The 17,639-nt window shown below is 36.9% G+C and overlaps 2 protein-coding genes across 3 annotated transcripts in view; both read right to left on the reverse strand.

The window, feature by feature from the left end:
- Nucleotides 1–7,570, reverse strand: part of PKD2L2 (polycystin 2 like 2, transient receptor potential cation channel) — a 29,956-nt gene extending 22,386 nt beyond the window's left edge. The window contains 8 exon segments of the mRNA XM_044661862.1: nt 50–271; nt 2,691–2,944; nt 4,496–4,629; nt 5,642–5,740; nt 7,341–7,426; nt 7,428–7,471; nt 7,474–7,515; nt 7,517–7,570. Coding sequence (XP_044517797.1) covers nt 50–271; nt 2,691–2,944; nt 4,496–4,629; nt 5,642–5,740; nt 7,341–7,426; nt 7,428–7,471; nt 7,474–7,515; nt 7,517–7,570 — 935 coding nt within the window.
- Nucleotides 7,571–9,355: 1,785 nt separating this feature from the next.
- The window catches only part of MYOT (myotilin), a 42,499-nt gene continuing 34,215 nt past the window's right edge, over nt 9,356–17,639 (reverse strand). For both annotated transcript variants that reach the window (XM_044664571.1, XM_044664572.1), the window contains 6 exons: nt 16,038–16,084; nt 14,652–14,784; nt 13,678–13,885; nt 12,033–12,198; nt 10,617–10,750; nt 9,356–9,986 (listed from right to left, as the gene is read on the reverse strand). In XM_044664571.1, coding sequence (XP_044520506.1) covers nt 9,814–9,986; nt 10,617–10,750; nt 12,033–12,198; nt 13,678–13,885; nt 14,652–14,784; nt 16,038–16,084 — 861 coding nt within the window. In that variant the 3' untranslated portion in view covers nt 9,356–9,813. The remainder of the gene's footprint in view (nt 9,987–10,616; nt 10,751–12,032; nt 12,199–13,677; nt 13,886–14,651; nt 14,785–16,037; nt 16,085–17,639) is intronic.

Consider the following 17,639-nt stretch of genomic DNA (forward strand, 5'->3'; position numbering starts at 1 on the left):
AAGAATTGAAAGCCACATCACATTAATAAAGAGGATTGGATTTACTTACCTGATAATGCAAAAAAGGTTTACATTAGCATTATATACTGAAAAATCAATAAAAACAGCTCTGGTTCCTCTAGTGATCCAGTTGTTCACTTGAAGGAAAGAAAATTTGCTTTTGGCATCATTCTTTGATAAGGGTAAAGTAAACCTATATCCTCCATCATTATAAACACCAACAAGTCCCCGGTGCTGAAGAGACTTTGATGTAGCAGGAGAATACGTCCATCTATTAGATAGGAAAATATAACATGGTGGGGATTAGGATGTCTGATTGAAATTTCTTTAAAAAAGTTTTTTTAGGGGGCAGCTGGGTGGTTCAGTGGATTGAGAGCTAAGCCTAGAGATGGGAGGTTCAAATCTGGCTTCAGACGCTTCCCAGCTGTGTGACCCTGGGCGAGTAACTTAACCCTCATTGCCTAGCCCTTACTGCTCTTCTGCCTTGGAACCAACACACAGTATTGATTCTAAGATGGAAGGTAAGGGTTTTAAAAAAATAAAATAAAATTTTTTTACCAATATATTTCATTTTTACATTGTCTTGGTTTCCCCAGTATAACTCTTCCTGCCCTTCTGGAGAGCCAGCCTCTATGATAAGTGATATTTTTAATAAAGGAAAAGAGAAAGAAATTCAGCAAAATGTTGATTTATTGAAAAAACCTGACATGATAAGAAATATTTCATACCTGTGGACTCCTGATCTCTATAAAAGTATGGGGGAAGGCACCTTTTCATAGCTCTTCTTTGGGACCAAGTTTGTTAATTTTTTATTATTTTGTAGTTTTATACTGTTTTAATCATCAGGTATATAGCTTTTGGTTCTACTAATTTCATTTTCCCCCAGTTCCTATGCCTTTCCTTGCTTCATATTCATGTATTTTTACAACACAATAATATTTCATTACTTTTATATCTCACAATTTGTTTAGTCCTTTCCTAGTAGATTGGTATCTACTTTGTTTCTAGTTCTTGATAGCCAAAAAAATGATTACTCTAACTGTTTTGGCGTATATTGACCTTTATCTTTGTCAGTGACCTTACCAGTTTGAAAAAAACAAAAATTTCACAGCTTGCCTGCTAATGGTCCCACAATATTTACTTCTAAATGATTTTTAATAGGGAAAAATAGAAGGAATAAATGAGGAAATAAGAAAATAAGGAAGAAAACTACATAATTTAGAATAAGAATATACTTTACAATCAGAGCTTTAGTAGTAAATGAAGTTTAACACGATAATAAAAACAAAATTTAAAAACTTTTATAACACAATATTCTTTATTTTATTTTAAATATCATTTTACTGTATTTAATTATTTACTATATTTAATTTAACTACTATTGGCTTTAATTATTAAATTATTTTACAGCACTTTGTAAGGTAGAATTTTGTTATTGCTACTTTGCTGTATGCTGCTTTTGTGTGTATATGTAAATTCAAGAAAGGAAAAAAGCTCAAGTATTCCTTCAGATTCAAATTACTAACTCAAAAAGTGACCTAAATATGCATTTAAAATATTTATTAATGAGATTTTGGTACCTAGCCTAGTATTTAAATAAAACCATCAAAAAATAATTTGCTTAAAGTACAGTACTTAAATACTTTAGTTTTCCCTAAAATAATTACCTTGTTTAACATTAACATAGATGATCATTACTGTGATTATTTTGCGGGGTGGGGAGTGGGAGAAGAGTTTGGTCTTGATGTTTAACTCTAGTAAAAAGGAACTTCCAGCTAAATGGCAAAGCAGATTGCTGGGTTTGGAGTTAGGAAGACCTGAGTTTAAATTTGGTCTCAGACATTTCCTAGTGTGACCCTGGGCAAATCATTGTTTCCTCAACTGTAAAATGGAGATAATAATATCAACCTACATCACAGGTTGTTGTGAAGGTAAAATAAGATACTTTTTATTTTTCCTCAGTTCCTATGTTTTTCCATGCTTTATAGCCATGTGGTTTTATAACACTTTAGCATAGTGCCTAGTTCAGTTTGTTGTTTAGTTGTTTTTAAGTTTGATTCTTTGTGACTCCTTTTGGGATAGTTTGCCATTCCCTTCTCCAGCTCACTTAACAGATGAGGAAACTGAGGCCAACAGGATAAAGTGACTTGCCCAGGGTTACTCAGCTAGTTAAGTTTCTGAGGTCAGATTAGAGCTCAGAAACATGAGCCTTTCTGACTCCAGACCTGGTGCTGTGTCCCCTGCATCCCCTAACTGCTCCAGTACTTGGTAGTGGGCATTTCCTTTCCCCCTTTTCCTTCTCACCTGAGGAAGGAGATCAGCAATTGTTCTGGGCCTCAGTGAAGATCTATGAAAACAGCTCTTTGGCTCCCAATCTCTCTTCTAAATTGTTTTTCAGATTTGTGGCAGTAGAGGTCTTCAACAGAAGACTATCAGTTGTTATTTGTTTGACATTGATATATGTATTATACCAGGTATGGTGCTTGATTTGTTAATAGAGCAACGTTGTTGCACCAATTTTAGAAAGCTTACCACTCTCTTTTTAATAGAAAGTATTGAAAGAAAGCTGTCTTTTTGGCATTTAAATTATATTTAGTATATACTTTAGAAACAACATAAGTTACTTCTAAGAATCTACATGTTAGTAAAATAAAAAGCTAACATCTGCTGTATAATTTCATAACACTTACGCAGGCATCTCTCCACGACCAAAATCAGATTGATCTTCATTTTTTATAGTATATCTGTCAAAACATTCATCCATCAAAGACTTAAATTTTGAATGGACAATGCATGTATTGTTTCGGACTTTAAGCTGTCGAATTTGAGGGACTCCTAGAAGTATGTTCTCATGGTAGATGCGACTGCTTTTCATTTGATCCAAAGTCTTTGTATTATACCCGTAGTCATAGTACAGACCATCCAAAAGGGGTCCCTCCATAAACTATGCACAGTAAAAGAATGTAAATAGTTTTATTGCCAACTTAATAACATTGTCTGCTCTCCTAACACTATGAAAGCCTTAAAAGTATTATAGAAATGTCAACTGTTGTTAGCCAAAATGAAATTAAGACTGATTAAGTCACCATGCATCTAACCCCCTGCTTGTATGATGGTCATAGTATAATTTAGCCCTGGATACATGTGCAAGTGCAAGCTACAACAGGAAACATGTCTGCGTCACCTTCCTCATCAGCTCATGGGTGCATGGCATAGGGTGGGGCAACGAAGAGTTTGGTCTAGATGGCCACTGAGGTCATCTCTAAATTTAAAATTCTTTGAGTTAGTGAAGGAAGTTATTTCTAACTCATAACTAAGGCTCCTAAGACACACTATTCTTTCCTATTGTAGTAGGAATTATACATTTCTTTTTATTATTTTGGACTTGGGATCATAAATTTTGGTTAAGTAGAAGTCTGCCTTCTATTAATATTAACTTCGCTGGGCCAAAACTTGTCCTTTGGGATGTGAAATTTTATTTAAAGCCTTAAACATTTCTTAAATGAGAAGCCAGAAGAATAATCTCAACTGTCTCTGACTCCTTTGCTATGTGTAAATCTTCCCCCTTAATCAGCCTATTTATAAATAAATCCCTTTAAAGGTATTTTTATCTGTAATCTGACATAATTCCTATAGAGTTTGACAAATATTGCTTCCTAAGGGGAATGAATAAGATCATGACTCTGTTTAACTAAGTTTGTTTAACTTTTATGACAATGAAGGAAGCATTGAGATTATGACTTTATTTTTTCTTTAATTCTTATGGCCTAAGAGGAATGTACAAGATTGTAATATGTAAAAGAAGTATTTGTCTAACTTAATTTTGCCTATAAGAGGCTTTGTCAGAATCCTGATGAGTTTTTGAGACCTGAACTAATGTTTTAGCATAATAATAAAGCCTAGGTTTTTACCTCTATAATTTGATTTCTGGTAAACATATTTTGACAATAGTTAGCTACCCCATGAACTCAGAGAGGAGAAATTTCTCCCATATAACATTATGTTCAACTGGGCCAGTCTGGTGACTAGTTTCATTGATGATCTCTATATAGAAATACTTCCCTCTTTTAGGGCATGCAGATAGATCCCTACATGTAGTCATCACATCCTTTCCCAGATAAAGTGAGAATAAAAAGGAAATCAGTGTTTTTGTTTGTTTATTTAGGAATCTGATTGTGTTAGGAAACTAGGAGCTTAAAAGAGGTTAGGAAGGTTTTGTGTATATCATATCCATGAGACTAGGTGGTGCAAAGGTTAGGGTGTTGGGCCTGGAGTCAAGAAGACCTGAGTTCAAATCTAGCTTCTGACACTTACTAGTTGTATGACCCTGGGCAAGTCATTTAACATCTGTTTGCCTGAGTTTCCTCAACTGTAAAACAGAGATAATGATGTGAGGATCAAATATGATAATATCTATAAAGTACTTAGCATAGTGCCTGGCACTAAGTGCTTATTACCTTTTCTGTTCCCTACTGGTTGTCAAGTGAACTCTTACCTTCCAAAACTCTCTTGTGGTGCTAATAGACTTAAAATTAGTTCTGTCTTCCCCAGGTACAGAAGTTTCCAAAAAGAGTGTTGACATAATCTTGTTCAAGTAATATATGTTTGTGCTTACCATCCCAAAAGTCACTAAAAAGAAAGAATTTTATTTTTTAAAAAAGTATTTTAAAAATCCAGCTTCCTGGGAAATGATACCTGAATTTTACATGGTTAGCTAATTTCAATATTTTAATCCAGGTCCAATTTATACCTACTCATATGAAGCAATTTAACTTCATTAAAATAAACAAAATATATTATTTTGGATATAGACTACTCTTGCCCTTATATGGCTTGAATAAAACTTGTTTTCTCCAACTGGCTATTTTTCAATTTAAAATTCTGTATTTTTTTGAGTTCCTTATAGAGGGTAGCTTATGTTTATACTTATGTGGCAAATCTTGCCAGGATATATAAACCACTTAGGGTGATCATAGTGCCTAACACATTGTTGGTGATCTATAAATGCTAGCAAGTGATACCCCATCATAAATCAAGCTACATTATAAAGCCCTTTAGTCATTTTAAGAAGTTAAATACTATGCACAAAGCCAATACTATCTACCCAGTCAACTGACCCACCATCAATAGAATATACACTTTTGGGGCATGTAGGTAGTTCAGTGGATAGAAATCCAGTCCTTGAGATAGGTTTCAGGTTCAAATCTGCCTCAAACACTTCCTAGCTGGGACCTTGGGCAAAGTCACTTAACCCCCATTACCTAGCCTTTACCACTCTTCTGCCTTGGAACCAATACGGAGTATTGATTCTAAGATGGAAGGTAAGGGTTTAAAAAACAAACAAAAAATAAATATGTATATACACACACTTTTATGATGTTATGGTGGTTCATCTTCTGTCCTGTCTCATTCTTCTTTGTGGCCAAAAGCAGTCATTTTTAGCATTCAGGCTGAGCTCATGAAACAAAGCAAAGCTAAAAGGCCACAAGCAGGGCCTTTTATGCTCATATGCTCAACATTATCAATATCTTGTGCTGTCATAAACATCTGAGTTAGTCAGTTGGATGACATAATTTTAACTTACCTCCAAATTATAGCATTAACCCAGAATCATAATTAATCCCCCCATCTGTGTACTTACATATACATAAGTCTGTTAGAAAAATAAAGTAGATAATCAGCTCTTGAAGAGTAGTTTTAATTTCTGCTTTTTTAGAAGTCTTCTCAGTTTGCAGTGCCACTATAAAGCATAAAACAAAGATTTTTTCCTCCATAATTTAATAAGAAGAAACAAACTTCAATTTATTTTACTACTGACTAAAAAGTTCAACTTTTTGTTGTGATATTTTATTCTTCATGTCTGTGAGGTAGGTACAGGAAGGATATATTGTTCCATTTTACAGATGTAGCAGATCTTATTCTAAAACAAAGGTTTGATCACTAGCTTGAACCTGATCATGACTTGAAATTTTGACAAGGGCCAAGCTTGACTATGTTTGCCAGGATAATTTACTTCTTCCGTCTTTCGGTGTTTGTTTTAACTGATGGTTCTGTTTTGCAGCTGGGGGCCATTCTATAAAGAGGTATGTGACCCTAGTCAGGGTGACCCTGTTTTTTCTTGCTTTTCTTCTAAGGCCACTTAAGAGTGGTAAATAGCAATATGATGATCTGGACAAGTCTGAAGGTTTTACTTATAGCGGAAGAATGCTATCCAAAAAAAGAACTGTTGGAATCAGATGCAGAGGAAAGCATACTGTCTTCCACATTAGCTTATTAGTTTTATTTTGGGGTTTTGGTTTTATATGAGTATTTTCTTACAACAATGACCAGTATGGAAGTATGTTTTCCATAGTAATACATGTAAAATCCAGATCAAATTACTTACCATCTCCCAGAGGGGGAGGGAAGGGAGAGAGGGAGACAATTTTGAGTTTAGAGTTTCAAAAAAATTATGTTGAAAATTGCTATTGCATGTAACTGGGAAAATAAAATATCTTTGAATTAAAAAAAGAGTGATAAAGAACTGGGGAGGGCAAGAAAAGACCAAGAAAAGGCTGAAAGGGTTGTTAGTAAGGGAAGGGAGAGGAATAAGGCCTACAAAATCCCCATTGTGTTGACAACTCTATTGGCTTGGTGAGTTGTCACTGGCCAAATGCTTTTTTATTTTAATTTTGATTTTAGTAACCTCCTAGGGAAACCGACCAAGGGAAGGCCCCAACCCTAAGCCCTTTTATATTAACTCTAACAAATCCTAACGCTGTTATGTTAAATTTCTTTCAGGGAATGAGGTCCTACGAGCAGGTACTGGCCTGGGCAATTCTTAGCTTCCTTAACGTCCCATCTAAAATCCCACCTTTCTCAAGGTTGCCTTTAATACTAGTACCTTTGCTTTGCTGATTATCTCCAGTTTAACCTGTTTATGTCTATCCATAGTTGTCTGCAAGATATATCCTGCATTAGACTGAGCTCCTACAGATCAGGGACTGCTTTCTGCATCTCTAGCACTTAACACAATGCCTAGCACATAGTGGGCACTTTAATACTTGTAGACTAATAGTCCATAAGATTCGCTCAGGGTGTTTATTACTTAAATCCTGCTTTTGGGGGTCAGGGGAGTGGCGAGGTAAGCGAATGGCACCACCTCGGGGAAGGATCTTGAAACGGTAAGGAAAACCTGGTGTCCAACGCTCCCATTTTACAGATGTGGGAACTGAGGATCTAAGAGAAAGCGATTTGCCCAAAGCCCGTCACTCTGCTCATGTGGGGAAGGCGGAGCCGGGCCGGGCCTCAAACCCCAGCCTTTGGCCTGTCCCAGTCTGGGCTGTCTGTCCCCTTCTCACCGAGGTCTTTCATATGCCGCTTCTTGGAGCGAAGAGATCTCACTTTGGCCATGACAGCTTTTAGTTCGTGTGGGCAGGCCGGGGGTGTGTTTCAGGTGCCTTTTGAACTGCCGAGCACGGACCCCGCCCTCCTCCCCCCGCGGAGCTGCTCCTCCGCCTCGAGCCGCAGCCACCCCCAGCGCGAGGACGCGCACCTGCGCTTTCTTCGTGTGAGACTGTCCTACTCCCATCCCTGGCGCGAGAGCTCCAGAGACCCGAGCCCACTCTCCCGCCTCGAAACCCTCCCCTCAACCCTAACCCCCAGCAGAAATGCGCGTGCGCTCTCCCTTCCACCTCGAGCCGCTGCCAACCCGATCTCTGGAGCGCAAGTGTGTCGGAGAGGCGAGTTTGACTTTTCTCTTGTCTCGTACCACTCTCACTCCCTCATCCCCCGGACACCCGCCATGCCCGCGTGAGAGCGAGAACCCCGGCTTCCTCGCTCTCTCTTCCTCTTGTTATTGCCCGAACCCTAATAGAGAGACCTTCCGAGCCTGGGTGTGTTCCACCTCCCACAACTGCCCCAGAGCTGCCCGAACATGCGCACTCCAGACCTTAGGCCTGGCTCCCAGGCCACGCCCCTTTCCCCATGCACTGGGGCCCAGCGCTCTATCTACGGTTCAGAGTGACTGAGGAGAGTATTTATCACCAAGCCTGGGAAAAGGCCAAACGAAGCCCCTGTCGAAAATGAAATCAGAAATGAGAAAACCGCTTGTTGCAATGACTCCTCTTGGGGAAGCCCGAAAGGAGGCCGAAAGGAGCCACGGAGCCAACAGAGCCACAGGACCTCAGAGCCCGCTTGGGAGCAAAAATAAAGCCACTTTTAGGTGTAGAATGAGAGCAAAACTTGGCCGAGGGGCTGCCAGGGTCAAAGGAGGAGATAACCAAAAAAAGTTGGTAAATAGTAAATTTACATTATAAATAAGATAAAGTGCAGGGTGGAGATTTTTTTTCCCTTTTCTCTCACGAACCCCTGAAGATTTCATAGGGATTGGGGTCACAGTAGTTTTTTGGGTTTTTTTTAGCAGTTCATTTTTCAGATGGAGGCTTTCTTTTCTTTGACTTTTGTAATATGTCATAAAAGTGAGCCAGACTTTTCCAAAAGCATGTTCTGGCAAAATTTGGGATGAAGATTCGGCTTTCATCCCCTCAGAAACAGCTAGTCCTCCTTCTAAAAACTCTCAGAGGTATGGTAGTGGGGCAGTTGGGTCAATGAACACCTCTCCCCTGTCATTTACCTTGACTCCTGTGCCCCAAAGAAACCTTATTCTACATTGGCCTGGGCAGTGCGGTGGAACTGATATCCACACAGGGTGGGGCCTGTGCTGGCTGGGCATAACCAGGAGAGTATGGAAGACCACATCCCACCTAAAGGAACTTGTGAAGCTGCAGAGATGGTTTGCAAAGCCTTGCTACTGCTGACGGAGGTCTAAGATGGGATTCCCTAGATCAGTGATGGGGAACCTTTTAGAGATGGAGTGCCCCATCCAGCCCCCACCCCACCTCCCAACCAAGTACCGTGCCCCTCCCCTTACCACATGTCAGATGCTCCCTTCCCCGCACCCCCCACCCCACCCGGGAGAGAGGAAGCACTCCCATTGGGCTAATCCACCAAAGGCAGGGGAAGTGAGGAATGTCCTCAGCGAGTGTAGAGAGGGGGAGGGGAGTGGCCCAGGCACTCTGCTCGTCTCCTGCTCTGCCACCCACCTTCCCTACTGTGGCCTTCCATTGGGCTGCTGGGAGGAGAGGCTGGGGATGTGAAAAAAATGTTGTCAGGTGCAGTGGAGATGGAGAGGAGAGCAGCTCAGCTGGAGTCCCTCTGCCTTTCTAGTAACAAACTCTGGGGGAAAGGTGGGGCAGTGGGAGTGATCCGCGTGCCATCTTTGGCACCCCTGCCATAGGCTTGCCATCACTGCCCTAAATGTTTTATTGCAAAGACTTAACATTCCTGAATTAGCATAAAGAATAGTCTCAGCCTGTTGTGTATATTTAAATTTTTATTGGTTTTTAACATAAGCTCCAGAACACTCAGATAATCTGCAACATTTCAGTATTTCTGAAACACACCTTAATGTCATTAAAGGTCATAGCCTTTAGAAAGCCATACCAAGGAGCTGCTTTTGTTACTGGCGCTATTTGTGGTTTAAAAAGGCTCTACAGCTTTCATATTCAGGAGTCATTGAGCATTTATGATGAATTAAAAAACCCACATCTCAGGATATCTTCTACATTTATAAACTCATACTCACAAATTTCCCATTTTTTAAATACACCAGAAAATTAGTTTGTATGAGAGTCAAAAGATTAATATTTTGTACAGTAGTTATGTTGCCTAATAAAAGCAATATGCTGTTAACTGCACCTATGGGTTTATTTTAAAGATCTTAATTAAATGACTGAAGATTACTAGTTGCATTTGTCATGTTTTCTTATGCTGTTAAAGTTCTTCACTTTCGTAGAGTCCAGATTGAGCTGCTAAGCGCTGAAACTCCCCTTCTGGGTTAAAGGCTTGCTTCACATCCAAACCTTTCCCATTCAGTGCTAAGTATTTACTGAAAGTTGGTCGAACCCGTAACTGCTTAGGATTTGGAAGAGTTTGAGTTGGACGGGCTGGAATAGACGAGATAAAAAAATCAAAAGAATATTTTAAACATAGGAAAAAAAGAAAGTGGGAAAAAATGGCATATAAGAGATGATGTCTCCAAATTACACAGACTTTTGAGATTTGTATTACATATTGTTGTCAGCAACAGACACAGAATAAAGCTAGAAATTTGTCTAGGAAAGAAGCTGACAATGACCTTGCTTCCTGAGTTTACTATTTTTTTGGGGGGTTTTCTATATATCCTCCACTGTGAGCCCTAGCTATAAAGTTTCTTACATATATGCTCTGTCATAAATGTCCCTACATGTTATCTCCTCTTTCTGCTAATGATTATACGTATGTGTATTTGTGTGGAAGAGTCTGCCCCAAGTTTATGAAGAAATGCATTATTAGCTCTCTTACTGTATTTTTTCATTAACTGGCTTTGATTTGAATACATTGTGTCTCCTGACTGATTAATAAAGGTAAATACAAAGGGAGGGCCTTATGAGTTATGGTTTTGAGTAGATGTGGCCCAATGGGCACTTGGAACCAGAATGGCCTTGCTTGGGGGACCCATTGTGTGAATTTGAGGGTGTTCCCAAATGCTGTATTTGTTATATCTATAATAGAAGCTTATGGTTAACATGATATACCTGCGACATCCAGCCTAGTATTGCATGTGACCACTCCAGCTTCATTTACTGCAGATACAGTATACCACCCAGCATCTTTCTTGTTTGCATCTTTAATCAACAGGGTAATTCTTCCAGAGTTATCATGGTACAAGCTGAAAAGAGGCATGAAAAAAAATGGAAATATCAGACACCAAGTTTCCTGAGGGGTCCTTAAATGACCAATTCTCTGCTAGAATAAGAATGAGCAAAATAACCAGGAGGATTAAGAAAAGATAAGCAGCTCAAGTGCTGGAAGGAGGCAGACCCAATTTAACAATAATTCAGGTTAAAAAAAAAAAAGGCTTTTAGTTAACTACAAGGACAAACCAAGCCAATAGAGTAATATGGATGCCAATCCTGTCCCCCCTCCCCCAAATTTTAGGTTGCATTAATGAAGGTATATTGATAGTCCCACTGTAATCTGGCCTGATCATAACACATATAGAATATTGGGCTCAGTTCTGATGCCACATTTTAAGGCTATATTGAGAAACTGGGAGCAGGTTCAGAGGAGGGTGACTAGGATAGTGAGGGGACTTGAAACCATATGATAAGGGGAATATTTTAAGAACTATAGAAGAAAAGATGGAGAAAATATAGTTACAGTTTTCAAATGTTTCAAATGTCATATGGAAGAGAGACTAAAGTCCACCTCATTTGACTTTGGAAAACAGAGCTAGAATCAATAAGCAGAAGTTATAGGGATGGCAGATTTTGGCTCTCTCTAAGGAAGAGCCTTCTAACATTTAGAATTGTCTAACAATAGAATTTGCTATCTTTCATTATAGTGACTTCTTTGTCATTAAAAATATTCAGACTTGGGTGTCATGGATGATGAAGAAAAGATTTCTGCAGCAGGTGGGAGAGTAGACTAAATGATCTCTAAAGCCTTTTTCCACTCTTGGAAGTTTTATCTAACACCAAACAACAGCTTATTTTCTTGAGGTTGGACATCTCTTAATCTCCCTCCCACAACCCAGTGTTATTTCTAGTATTTATTTGATCAGCAAATTCTTTATAAAAAATGCAAATAAATTTTGTTCTGAGTCATCATGAGTTCCTCAGTAGAGAGATCTGAATTAATGAAGTTACACTGTATTTTCTATGTATTTTCACCAATTAAGCCAGGAGATCATGAAATAATAACATTTAAACCTGGAAAGAATCTTAAAAATTATTCATCCAGCCCATTTTACAGATAAGGAAACTATGGCCCAGAGAAAAAAGGTGAATTATTCAAGACAGAAAGTAATGAGAATAAATTGGAGAGCTGGGATTGGAATATAGGCCTTTGTTTCCAAATAAAAATTTTTTTCCTGGCTACATGAATATAATATGAAGGGATCTTGATTTTGAAAAAAAAAAATGCTATAATTCTAGAAATAGTTGCAGTACCTTATCCGGTCAGTATTGAATTGCACCATTTCATTATTTCTTTTCCAGAAAATCTTTGGTGGAGGTATAGCAGAAACTTGGCATTCTAATTTCACTGAGTCCCCTTCATAAATTTTTTTGCTCTGTGGTTTGTAGATGAACATTGGTGCTCTCTTATGCTCCTTTGCTATAATTTAAGGAAAAATTCAAGTGTTAAAGAGGTATTGCAAAGAAAACGCATTAATCAAACCAAAGTAATATTGACAAAGCATGCTTGCATCAGTTCCTCATCTGTAAAATGAGCTGGAGTAGAAAATGGCAAACCACTATAATATCTTTCCTAAGACAACTCCAAATGGGGTGTATAGTATAGTATACTAACTACTTCTTGACAGAAATGTGATGGACTCTAGATGCAGAATAAGACCTAAATCTTTGGACAGAGCCAGTGTAAGAATTTGTTTTTCTTGGCTATGCAGATTTGTTTTTTTTAATTAAGTTTTAGCTTTTAAAATTATTAAGCATCCATTTTTTTCTTCCTCCTACTTAAAAAAAAAAAGAAATAAAAACAAAACCCCTGCAACAAACAAACTATGCATAATTGTTCCAAAGACTTTGTTTTCTCTGTTTCTTTTTTTTAAAATATGGGGAGGGAATAGGAAAAACATACTTAGGTCGGGGGGGGGGGAGGGGGGAGAAGAAAGAAAAGTAGCAACGACAACAAAAAAATACACAGAAGAAAAGAGAAAGAAGGCCAGCAAGAAATACAGACAAGTAGAGCATAGTAGAAATCTTCATTTCATTTACAACTCTCTTTTTCAGTTCTGTTTACATGGAAATGCCCATTTTATTTGGTGCTTAAGTTAAAAAAAATGAAAATGAACTTATTAATGCTCCAGAAGGTCAGATAGTATTCTAAAACTCCATAGAACTTTTTCTTTCTTGATTTTTTTTTAAAATTTTAAACCCTCAACTTCTGTGCATTGACCCATAGGTGGAAGATTGGTAAGGGTAGGCAATGGGGGTCAAGTGACTTGCCCAGGGTCACACAGCTGGGAAGTGTCTGAGGCCGGATTTGAACCCAGGACCTCCTGTCTCTAGGCCTGGCTCTCAATCCATTGAGCTACCCAGCTGCCCCCTTCTTTCTTGATTTTTATAGGATTTAGGAAATTTATCATCACTGCCCTCTCCATTGAACTTTTATGTAAATTAATACTGAATTGCAGTAATATTTATTTAAATTCATTATTTATGTGATGTTTATGCTTTAAAAATAAAATCAGAGTATTTGAAATATATTAGATTTAAAATCAGAGACCAAGAGAGTGCCAAATATATGATTCGAAAAGAAAAAAATTTTTTTTCTAAAAGAGGTAGGAATATTTAATATTTTTAAGGAATAGTTTTCTAATAAGAAAAATAGTTTGAGGCTAAAAGCTGGCATTTAGTTTTCATATATAGCTTTGCTGAAATAGTCAGCTCAGTTAAGGTATCAGTCCAATTGGTTATTTGGCATTGGGTTGGCCAAAAAAAAAAATGGTCTGGGCTTGTAATTTTCCTATTTTGGGGTAGTTATGCTAATGCTATATGGGCATAGCTTGTAGTCCATATACTTTAAAGTTTTATAAAGCATAAAAGTATATGCCTGAATGTCCTTAACACTTACCAAGAACATCCAGTTGTATTGTAAAGGTGGCTTCTCCTGCTCGATTCTTAGCAACACATACGTAAGTTCCTGCATCTGAGGCTCTCACGACTTCAAAGATGAGTGAATGAAAACCTTTTTCAGACACTATCATTTTGTGAAAATCATCTGATTGAACTGGTCTTCCATTTAGATACCATGTCACATCAGGAGCTGGTAATCCACTTACCTTTAGATAAAAAACAAATGGATATGATGGTATTTTAAAGCTCATTATAATAGCGATCCATTTATAAATTTTGAATGTCTGCATCTTTATGGATTTTTAGAGAGAAGAGCAAAATAACTCTCTTATCCCTCCCAATTCTTTGATAATTTTGGCAAAATGGTAAACATTTAAATGAAAGCTAGACCCTAATGAATGGCATTCAGATGAACCTTTCATTCTTTAACATTTTTGATTTCTGTATTAGAATCATATTCCAATTTTAGTACCAAAGGGCCCAGTTTTCTTATGGCATTTAAAGTTAATGGTAAGTGCAGGAGCCCCTCTAGAATCTGGTAATGGCATATATGCTGTCTCCAAGAATAAAATCTCCAAAGATGAATGAACTTTTGAGCTATGATTTAGATGGAATATTTGCTTTACACCAACAGATCAAAGATGTTTGTGCAAATGTCTTTTGGTGAACCAATGTATATATTTGTCATTTATTTTTCCAGAAAAAAAATTTCCACAAAAAGAACAAATTTCCCCCTGGCATGCATAAATATAATGGGCTGTGATCAGCATTATTTGGAAGGAGTCTCTGCATTAATGAGATCAGAAACATATTAAGCCAAAGAAATATAGGGCAATGGGAGGACAGAGTATTAAGAAGATAAATTAAAAGTTCTAGTTGAAAAATTTGGGGCATGCCACAAATCACAGTGTGGTGAACATGTATGTATCTTCTTGTTAACTCCCTTGAAATGTTTTTGAACATTTTAATTACTTTATAGTCTATTCTGCAGAATCGTCCTTCCTCTATAGATAAGTTCTCTGGCACTTGAACAAAACGTGGAGGGTAGAATTTCTCCAGTATTGATTCTTGATCATTTGTATCTCCTCTTGAAGATGATCTACTCCTACAAAACATATTTTAAAAAAAGTTATGCATCAGATCACTGTTGTTTTCCTTTCATACAAATTCCAGTTTATCCAATATGTGTAACTTTAAGGTCAATGTGGAGTAGTGGGTAAAGCCCTGGACTCAAAATCAGGAAGACCTGGGTTCAAATACTGCCCCACTTAACTTCTCTGTGCCTCACTCTCTTCATCTATAAAATAAGTAAGTTAGTCTCAATGGTCTCTAAGAGCCCTTTCAACTCTAAATCTTACCTAAATCTTATCTTACCTGAATCCAACATCATTCATTTAGAACTGTCACTCTCCACCTTGATTCTTTTCTTTTCTTTCTCTAAACCCTCACCTTTTGTCTTAGTATCAATTCTAAGACAGAAGAGCAGCAAGGACTATGCAATTAGGGCAAAATGACTTGCTAGGAAGCATCTGAGGACAGATTTGAACCCAGGTCTTTCTGATTCCAGACCGGGCTCTCTATTCACTTTGCTACCTAGCTGCCTCTACCTTCATTCTTCATGTAAGCTGATAAAGAAACTGATTTTAATACATTAAATATTGAATACAATTTATTATAATAACACGATATTCTTTATATTACTTATGGAGAGGTTCTATCATTAATGCCAGTGTTTTGTTAACACAATAGATATAACCATACAAATCATATGAAAATCTGGAAATATTTTCTTATATAGCTCTAGAAATTAATATTAATATTTCTAGTATTGACGGATATCAGAAATTTTAAAATAATTTTTAAAGGAAGCACATAGAGTCAGAAGACCTGATTTGGATTCTAGTTTGTCTACTTACTACCTGTTTGACCTTGGTTAGGTCACTTCCCTTTGTATCTTGATTTCACCAACTTCAAAATAAGAAGAATGGACTAGATCAGGGGTTCATAACTCTTTTTTTTGGTCATGGAACCCTTTGGCAGTCTGGGGAAGTCAATTAACTCCTCAGAATAATATTTTCTAATGCATTAAAAACAAACCACTTCATGAAGGAAACCAATTATATTGAAATATAGTTTTAAAATTAGAATTAAAAGGCAAGTTCATGCTCCCCAGGTTAAAAGACCTGTGAACAAAAATTGCTATTTTCTCTTCCAGCTCTAAATCCTATAATTAAAAAAAACACCTTAGTAGCTTACATGCAGTAAGTTTGAATTCTTGTTTATATTTTCTAATTTAGAAGAAATAAGCAAACAAACACATCAAATAGTAGAAAAAGAATACTTTTCATTAGGCTTTACCTTATCTGTGGCACAGGAACCTGCAATCTTGCATTTTCTGAGTTGTGCTGTTTGAGAATAAAACAAAGTGAGAATATCAGTATTACATTGCTATCCTGGAAAAGAAGCAGAATGAATAATTTAGAATCCAAGGGAATGTGTCCATTCTAGCTGATGTGCTGCACTTTGTCAGGGCTTTATCAATGAAAGTGAATTTATAGTCAATGTAAATAAACCTTCAGATATAATCTAAGCCCTTCCTGGCCTTTCTTATGAGAAATCACAGAGATAAATGAAAACAAGTCACAGATACTGGTTGCCTACAGGAAGTGGGAGAGATTTTTTTTTTGACTGATTTTCTTTTTTACTTAGCAGCTATCAGTTTTCTAATGAAAGTGGTGAGCCCCGGGTATATTTGAAATGGGACCAAGGTGCAAGAATAGATATGAAGTCACTTGACTTGGCAGCTATGCTGAAAAATGGCAGCAATAGATATACATGTCAGCCTGGAAAATACTTCTCTTCTAAGCTTATGGCACTAAACTTTTGACATGATCCAAACAAACTATGAATGGAATTACAGAAGACCCAGAAAAGAAGCTTAATGGAGAAATCCATAAGAAATGCATGTTACTTAATTTAAAATATTAAAATTAGTTACTGTTAAGAAAAATACTCAAATAAGTATGCAAAACAAGAAGCAGAATCTTACACAAAACCAAGGCCAAATGAATTAACTAATGAGTGAAGAAAATATTTTTTTGGTTTTCTTTTAGGTCGGCTGAGGATCTGCTTTCTTTGGTTTTGTTTTCAGTTGTTCTCTAATTATTGGGCATGTAGATTGTTTCCAGTTTCTTGTTATGAATAGAGAAGCTAGGAATATTTTTGTAGAGCTAAGTTGTTTTTGCCTCCTAATTATGTTTTTTTTTGGGGAAATCTTTAGCAAGGAAATCACTGGGTTGAAAGCCTTGAGGCTTTTATTATATATGGTAGCATTGTTTTCCAAAATGTTTGTACCAATCTTCTGTCTCACTAATAATATATTAGGATATATGTTTCTCCATAGCCCTGCCAATACTGAATTTTAAATCATTTTGACTACTTTTGCCATGCTAGTGGGTATCTTAAAATTATTTTGATGTTCATTTCTATGCTTATCTCACTATCTTTTCATGATATTATGAAGCCTGTATTTCCTTTTTTTTTTTTTTTTTTTTGGTCAATTGGCCTTTCATCCCCATTGGGTGTTGTGTATTCTTAGTTTTATAGATATGTGTCCATTCATTATTATTATTATTTTTAAAAAACCCTTTATCATATGTCTTAGAATCAATATCAAAATCTTTTTATTTTTGTTTAATCATACATTTAAAAAATACACCATTTATTTTTTTGTCTATATTCCTAAAATGATATCCATTCAACAAGAAACCATATATAGTAGCAACAATTATAGACCAGCCAGTGTTTGGGTTTTAGACAAGCCAGAGTTTGGGGTAAAACTTGTGGCTTAGGTTCAGGCTAATTGATTAGCATTTGTAGTAACAGAGAACCAAGACTAAGAATTGTCAGTATTTTGCTAGCACTCCTATGAGATTGATTAATTCATTAATACTATGTACA

Source organism: Gracilinanus agilis, chromosome 2 (assembly GCF_016433145.1).
Source record: "Gracilinanus agilis isolate LMUSP501 chromosome 2, AgileGrace, whole genome shotgun sequence".
NCBI classification, from domain to species: Eukaryota; Metazoa; Chordata; class Mammalia; order Didelphimorphia; family Didelphidae; genus Gracilinanus; species Gracilinanus agilis.